The sequence below is a fragment of the Dendropsophus ebraccatus genome, chromosome 13, assembly GCF_027789765.1.
Source record: "Dendropsophus ebraccatus isolate aDenEbr1 chromosome 13, aDenEbr1.pat, whole genome shotgun sequence".
NCBI classification, from domain to species: domain Eukaryota; kingdom Metazoa; phylum Chordata; class Amphibia; order Anura; family Hylidae; genus Dendropsophus; species Dendropsophus ebraccatus.
In genome coordinates, this window is record NC_091466.1 from 7,965,159 (window position 1) to 7,973,460 (window position 8,302).

At 47.2% G+C, this 8,302-nt stretch overlaps 1 protein-coding gene across 2 annotated transcripts in view; it reads left to right on the forward strand.

Annotated features, from left to right (window-relative positions):
• ANKRD35 (ankyrin repeat domain 35) overlaps nt 1-6,003 on the forward strand; it is a 48,078-nt gene extending 42,075 nt beyond the window's left edge. For both annotated transcript variants that reach the window (XM_069950169.1, XM_069950170.1), the window contains exons 9-13: nt 863-903; nt 1,386-3,608; nt 3,937-4,026; nt 4,835-4,900; nt 5,579-6,003. In XM_069950169.1, coding sequence (XP_069806270.1) covers nt 863-903; nt 1,386-3,608; nt 3,937-4,026; nt 4,835-4,900; nt 5,579-5,650 — 2,492 coding nt within the window. In that variant the 3' untranslated portion in view covers nt 5,651-6,003. The remainder of the gene's footprint in view (nt 1-862; nt 904-1,385; nt 3,609-3,936; nt 4,027-4,834; nt 4,901-5,578) is intronic.
• The last annotated feature ends 2,299 nt before the right edge of the window (nt 6,004-8,302 follow it).

The following is an 8,302-nucleotide window of genomic DNA, read 5'->3' on the forward strand; positions in this document are numbered from 1 at the left end:
TCCAGATCTCTGGGGAGGAACATGGCCGGTCAGATGGATCCAGATCTCTGTGGAGAAACATGGCCGGTCAGATGGATCCAGATCTCTGTGGAGAAACCTGGGCGGTCAGATGGATCCAGATCTCTGTGGGGAAACATGGCCGGTCAGATGGATCCAGATCTCTGTAGAGAAACATGGCCGGTCAGATGGATCCAGATCTCTGTGGAGAAATATGGCCGGTCAGATGGATCCAGATCTCTGTGGAGAAACATGGCCGGTCAGATGGATCCAGATCTCTACTGAGAAACATGGCCGGTCAGATGGATCCAGATCTCTGTGGAGAAACATGGCCGGTCAGATGGATCCAGATCTCTGTGGAGAAACCTGGGCGGTCAGATGGATCCAGATCTCTGTGGGGAAACATGGCCGGTCAGATGGATCCAGATCTCTGTAGAGAAACATGGCCGGTCAGATGGATCCAGATCTCTGTGGAGAAATATGGCCGGTCAGATGGATCCAGATCTCTGTGGAGAAACATGGCCGGTCAGATGGATCCAGATCTCTACTGAGAAACATGCCGGTCAGATGGATCCAGATCTTTGTGGAGAAACATGGCCGGTCAGATTAATCCAGATCTCTGTGGAGAAACGTAGATGGTCCGGTGGATCTAGATCTCTGTTGAGGAACATGGCCGGTCAGATGGATGAGATCTATGCCGCAATGATCTGCTGTGGTCCTGAAGGACGAAATATTTCCAACCTGCTACTAGATTAGGGGCTGTAGTCAAGTGACCATCCAACTCTTCAAGCAGCACATCTCTGTATACATGATGTCAGCATATACAGGCAAAAATCCTAATATATGTCATATCTTCTCTTTGCAGAGCAACACAGTCGACTTTATGATAGTCCTTCTGCTTCCAAGGTTTGTATTACAATGAGTGTTGTATGTTGTCTGGAAGATTCTATGCAAATGTCCAATTTTACTAGACAGATATGAGAAAATATATTAGATAGATAAATAATAGGTGTTTTTAATATGAGTAGAGCTCAGAGTGGATATATAGAAACCCACCCCGCACCCCCACCCCAGTTTGTAGGTTACAGATTACACATTAACTACCCCGACACCCCCTTCCTCCGTGAAGTGACAGTCCGGTCCCCCTGTTGTGCGGTCATCTGCCGCCCCTACACATTTCACGCTCTACGTTTCCATGCTGCTATAAATACACCCGTGTAGTCTTCTTCCACTAGTGGCTTAAAACATAAGAGTAATGTAGTAATAAAAGTAGGAACGATGCATGCACCCACCATATACACAGGATGACCTAGCGTGATGGTGTGTGGTAACAGGTACTGATAACAGGGGGGCAAAGTCTGCATTTTAACCATGTGTGTGTATTTTAGGCCGTCCCTCAGACCCCGAGCAGAGAGCAGGAGCTGGTCTTCATGTGGAAGAAAAGATATGAAGAAGAGCAGAAGCGAGGTGTGTGGCTTCAAGGAGAGCTGATGATGAAGACCCAAGACCTAGAAAGGATATCTGAGGAACGTAGGCATGAGAGTGGTCGCATCAGAGACCTGGCAGGCACACTGGAGTATCTACTCCAAGGGGACGATGGTGCTGACAGGCCCAAGACAGAAGACCACCACTTCTCCGACACTTGTGATCTCTTAACACAACTTCTTGAGCGCGTTAAGTCCTTGAAAGATCAGCAGCTGAAAGAACATATCCACCGAGAAGAAACTATCCAAGGTCTCAGCGCTGAGTCTAACAAGGCGGGAATGATGGAGGAACTACACCAAGAAGAGGTGAAACGTCTCCAGGGTGAAGCTGCCTCTGCCAGAGAGAGGGAAGAGAGTGCCCGGAGGAGAGTGACAGAGCTGGAGGGGCACCTTGAGAACATGCGGGAAGTACTGTCCCAGTTCGAGAAGAGGAAGCGGATACAGAGCACAGTGGTTGAAGATCTGCAGGAACAGATTTCAGAGGTCACACGTGAAAAAGAAGAGCTGCTGGTCCTGCTGCAAAAAGTGCAGGAGCAAGAAGGAAACATGGACAATGTCCATCCCGAGAGACTTGAAAATGGTCAAGATTTCCCTAACAACAAAGTACTCAGTAACTTTATAAAAAGATTGAAAAGTAACTGTGTACCTGTAGATATAAGGCAGGGAAATGGAATATCCCAAGGATTCTCAGGTTATGTGCCAAAAGATGTCCTAGAGAAGAATGTCGATAACTGGAAGACGTCCATCGCAGGATTAGAGAACTATATGGCTGCGGTGGAGAGACTGCAAAAGAGCGGATCCGGGAAGAAAGACTCAGCACTGATCAATGGGGGCGCTGGTGAGGAAAACAATAGGCATCAGCTGGCGAAAGAGACCAGTGAACATCACAGACAAGTAGAGACTGATGTAGCCTGCTTACTGGCGGACAAAACGGACCAAAGTAAAAACAGTGTAACCCAGGTGGAGAGCGGGTCAGCCCAGGACCTTACAAAGAGTACAGACTCCTTAAAGCAAAAGATTACGGACTTAGAGGCACAGTTGTCATCTCTGAAGGGGAGCCACGAGAATCTCCTCACCCGTACCAACCAGGTCGTTCAAGAAAAGCAGAACCTAGAAGAAGGCCTCCTCGCTCTACAAGAAAGTATGCAGTCCGAATTCACCATGAGACAAGAAACCGAGAAACGTTGTAAGGATTACAAACACCAGATCTTAGCCCTGTCCGATGAGCTGCTGGCAGAACAAGACAAGCTGAAGAAGCTGAACGCCAGACTGGAGGCTCAGCAGAATGAGATGGTCATGTTACGGGACAGCTTCCCTCCAGAGGTTAGTCAAGAAGAAAGCGGCAGATCCGTAGAGATGTTCAGCTCCGACGTCTTGGAGAAGTTGTACTGGAACGTCGGGACTCTCGTAAGGAAATACAACGATGCCTTGCAGGAGGCGGCCGCTTTGCAGAAGGAGAACCTTAAGCTTCTGGATGACCAGATGCAGACGATATCCATGACGGAACACAAGAACATCCTCAATGAGATCAAGAACCAGTTACACGCCAAGATCAGGGAGACAGATGATCTCAAGCAGAGGTTGTTCCAAACCATGGGCAATGTGGTGGAACTCAAGGAACAGCTGGCGGCTCAGACTTCCAACTCCATTCCCAAAGAAGAGTTTGAGAGCCGCTTGGTGGACTTGGAAAGAATAGTTACAGCTCTGAAGGAGGAGAACGAGGCCTGTAAAGTGGCCCTGGAAGGGAAATGTGAAGAAGTCATAATCCTCAAACAACAGCTGGAACAAGAGACGGAGGAAGGGCAGGCTTTACGGCTTAAGGAAGCCAGCATGGTCCAGGAGATGGAGACGGTCAGGGCTGGTCTGGAGATCCAGATTAAGGCTTTACGGGAGGAAATACAGGGGCTTTCTGAGAAATATACCCAGGCTTCAAAGGAAGCTGAAGGTTGTAAAGAAATGCTGTCATCTGAGAAGGAGAAGGTGCTGCTCCTAGAGGGGAAGGTTCACCAGCTGACCAAAGAAGCCGACGACCTGAGGATCCAGGCCAAGAAGTATGAGGAAGAAAATGGCCACCTTACTGAGAAGTGTGAACACGTCTCCAAGGCTTCTCAGGAGAAACAGGAGAAGGTAAGTGAGTGGTGACTAGTGTTCTGCAACGTTCTCTGGACCCGAACGCTCTGCAATAGACTCCCCACACCTGGAGAAGTTGGATGCAACCCTAGGGAGTCCTGGAAAACATGGATACAGACATAGGCCGTACCCATGTTTTCCTGGCAGCCCTAGGATGGCATCTAACTTCTCCTGCTGACCATTGGAGTTTGAAAAACGTTGCCGAATCTGAACAGTTTGGCAAGTTCACTTGACGCTAGTGGTGACCAAAACATCAGGGCGGGGTGGAGTCGCCCTTTATTACACGTATGTGGACCTATACTGATTATATATCTGTTTCTCTAAGATGGTGCAATCCATGAAGGAGATGGAGTCCCTGACTAAGGAGATTGACCGCCAACAGAAGAGATGTGAGGAGCTGGCCAGCAAACTGGAGGTATGTGATTAGTCGCTGACTACGGCCGTATGAGTTTTGAAAGGATTCCTCAAGACTTATGTAAGGGGCTAATGGACGGGGATCCAGATAAGCAGGCATTATCACATTATTAGTCAGACTGGATGGCAGACAAGACGTATCGTCGGGAGCGTGTTATCTCTTCTCACAGATGTCTATAGCAGCCAGTCCTTACTCGAATTCCTCCAGCAGGGGGCAGCCTTTCATTACAATCTATGGATGACTTATTATCACACACCGTACCTGCAATACAAAATGCAATGATTATAAGTAATAAATCATCACCCATCATATAATATAGTATATAAGAATAAGGAAGGACTCTACAGTAACCGGCCAACCTGCTTATGCTTAGTCTAGAAATGATGCAGCATCTGATAAAGCTTAGGATCGGCCACACACAGACTGCCGTCCACCACTCATTGGGCTGGCAGCTTTTTCTAGAGCCCCCATTACGCACGCACGGTCAGTTTAGCTGAGCATGCGGGGAGAAAGATGCCACCAGACTCCCTTTGGCAGCCGCTTATCTTACCAAGAACAAAAGTTTTTCTCGCCCCCCCCCCAACATCTTTCATAGTCATGAGGCCCACTTATCTTGGCTACAAATCTCCAGCTGTTGCAAAAGTACAATTCCCATGTCCAGGCATGATGGGAATTGTAGTTTTGCAACAGCTGAAGGGCCGCGAGTCTGACACCCCTGTATTATGTGGTCAGTTGGCCCACCGCCCATCGCCATCTTTACATATAACTTCAACTTTCATTCTTTTTTTTCTTTTTTTTTTTTTTTCAGGACGCCAACAAACATCACCAGGAAATAATCTCCATTTACAGGACTCATTTACTCAACGCAGCTCAGGTATGTAACACAGAGCCCCCAGGGCAGGGGAGGGGAACAGCTACTTCAACAAAAACATGGCTGCTTCCTTCCAGTAACAGTGTGGGTCCGTTCCATTGAAGTGAATGGAGCTGAATTGTACTACCACACACAACCTGAGGAAAGGGGTGGCGCTGTTGCAAGAAAGTAGCTGTCTAATCTTGGAGAACCACTTTAAAGGGGTACTCAACTGGTGTCAGAAAGTTATACAGATCTGTTATTTACATCTATTTTAAAATTCTCCAGACTTCCAGTACTTATAAGCTGCTGTATGTCCTGCAGGAAGTGCTGTATTCTTTCCAGTCTGACACAGTGCTCTCTGCCGCCACCTCTGTCCATGTCAGGAACTGTCCAGAGCAGAAGAGGCTGTGGACATTTCCTGACATGGACAGAGGTGGCAGCAGAGAGCACTGTGTCAGACTGGAAAGAATACAGCATTTCCTGCAGGATAAACGGCAGATGATAAGTCCTGAAAGACTGGAGATTTTTAAATTTATGTAAATTACAAATTTATGACACCAGTTCATTTTAAATATTTAATTTTCTGGAGTTCCCCTTTAAGCTGGCCATAAAAGGGGGCAATTTGCACCTGATCTATAGAGATACAGTCTACTGAGCGTCTGGTGTAATAAGGAATCTTCCTCTTCTCCCCTCCCGCAGGGTTACATGGATGAAGACGTCCACCTCACCTTACATTGGATCCTGAAGATGCAGAACGAGATGGTTTACTAAGTGAAGAATAATACCCCATGATGTTCGGTGCCAACGTGGTGACATTTCTATACGTCCTCTATACCATACGGGTGCTGAAGAGTAATCTATAGATATATGTATACGGGGCGCCATGTATCTACAGTCCCGGGAGCCGCCATGTTGTGAAGCGCGGTTCATCCTGATCCCAAGTGCCTCGTCCCATCTATATTGTATAAGCTGTAAATGTACAAGGTGCCAAGAGACCCCCCCCCCCCCTATAATGTCCCGACCATAGAGCTCTATTTTATGTTACTTATGTTTATATATTTAATACGGTTATATCTCAAGGATCGGTTCATTTAAAAAAAACGATGACCTCTTATTATCCATTGTGTGATTGCGTCTGATCTTGAGTGATGCGCAACAACGGCGACTCCATTATATGACACAGGCCACGCCTCCCCATGTCATGTGACTAATAAGGATGGTTAATCACACTCTTGTTTATAGCAGGGATAGGGAACCTTCGGCCCCCCAGCTGTTGCAAAACTACAATTCCCATCATCTCTGAAAAGCTTTGGCTGTCCAGGGATGATGGGAGTTGTAGTTTTGCAATAGCTTGGATGCCGAAGGTTCCCCATCCCTGGTTTATAGGGTAGAGGAGAGATGGCGAGATTAAAGTATTGTATTGCTCCCCAAAAGATATACAAATCCCCAATATACACTTATTACGGGAAATGCTTATAAAGGGCTTCTTTCCCTGCACTTACTACTGCATCAAGGCTTCACTTCCTGGATAACATGGTGACGTCACTTCCCGGATAACATGGTGATGTCACTTCCTGGATAACATGGCAATGTCACTTCCTGGATAACATGGTGGTGTCACTTCCTGGATAACATGGTGATGTCACTTCCCGGATAACACGGTGATGTCCCTTCCTGGATAACATGGTGGTGTCACTTCCTGGATTACACGGTGATGTCACTTCCTGGATAACATGGTGATGTCGCTTTCTGGCTAACGTGGTGATGTCACTTCCTAGATAACATGGTGATGTCACTTCCTGGATAACATGGTGATGTCACTACCCGACTCCCAGAGCTGTGCGGGCTGTGGCTGCTGGAGGGGATGATGGCAGGGGGACACTGAGGGACACAGGGCACTGGAGGGACACTGAGCATCTCCCTGCCATCATCCAGCAGCCACAGCCCACACAGCTCTGGGAGTCAATTTGTGACATCACCATTTTATCCAGGAAGTGACATCACCATGTTATCCAGGAAGTGACATCACCGTGTTATCCAGGAAGCACAGGGGAGGTGTGGATGCTTCTCTATAATATTACAAGTTATGGGCATTAGATGACATGTGATAGGACGCTGATCCCGGGGATTATTCTGATGCCATTGGAGTTGGGAAGGAATTTTTTTTTTACCTGTGATGGGTCAATCGGCATCTGCCTCATAGGGGTTTTTGGCTTCCTCTGGATCAACACAGTAGGGTTAAAGGTTGAACTTTTGTCTTTTTTCAATCTTCTTATACTTCCCCAGTTACATAGTTAAAGGGGTTATCCAGTGCTACAAAAACGGCCACTTTCTTCCAGAGACAACACAACTCTTGTCTCCAGCTTTGGTGGGTTTTGCTGCTCAGTTTCACTGAAGTGAATGGAGCTTAATTGCAAACCGCACCTGAACTGGAGACAAGAGTCGTGTTGTCTCTGAAAGAAAGTAGCCATGTTTTTGGATAACCCCTTTAATGACCCCTTCGGCCCTCCAGCTGTTGCAAATCTATCAGACGAAGGCTACAGAGGCATGATGGGAGTTGTAGTTTTGCAACATCTGGAGGGCCTGCTTCAAATGGTTGATCCCAATCAAATCAGTGGATTTGTCTCCATAAAGATTTATTAAAATTAACCTCTTCCACCTCAGAAGACTCTGGAGAACATTCTGTGACTAAAATAAGTAAATGTACACAGTCACCAGTAGGTGGCGCTGTATCTACACACATTACACTGGAATTGTGTCACCTTTGGTTTTCAACAACGCTCTCCATTCCTGAAACCATGTATTCCATCACTGAACGCAGCTTTGACCACTACAGTACGGCGATGAACGGCGTCCTTCAGACCTGACACTGATGAGCGGCTCCTTTAAGAAACCTCATGACCACAAGTCACACGGGGTGAGATCAGGCGAGCGAGGAGGAGGAGGAGGATGCCTGATTAGGAAATAAAATCTATGAAAGCCTCAATTTATGCAAATAGAATAATGGTAGAGCACCACCTATGGGTGACTGTACACCAGACACTCAGAGAGAGAAATTATTTTTAGTCGGACATTCTATCAGCGTCTATAGCCGCCATACACTATGGGGGAGATTTATCTGTGGAACTGGCTCAGCTGCCCCTAGCAACCAATCAGATTCCACCTTTCATTTTCCAAAGAGTCTGGGAGGAATAAAAGGTGGAATCTGATTGGTTGCTAGGGGCAACTGAGCCAGTCTCACTTTACACCATGTTTCATAAATCTCCCCCTATATCTATACATTGTGGGCTATTAACACCATATATATATATATATACAGTGGCGTAGCTACAGGGGTCGCAACGGTCGCAGTTGCGACCCGGCCCGCCAGCCAGGGGGGCCCGGCTGGGCCCCCCATGCCACCTTGCTGTGTCCCCGAAGCTG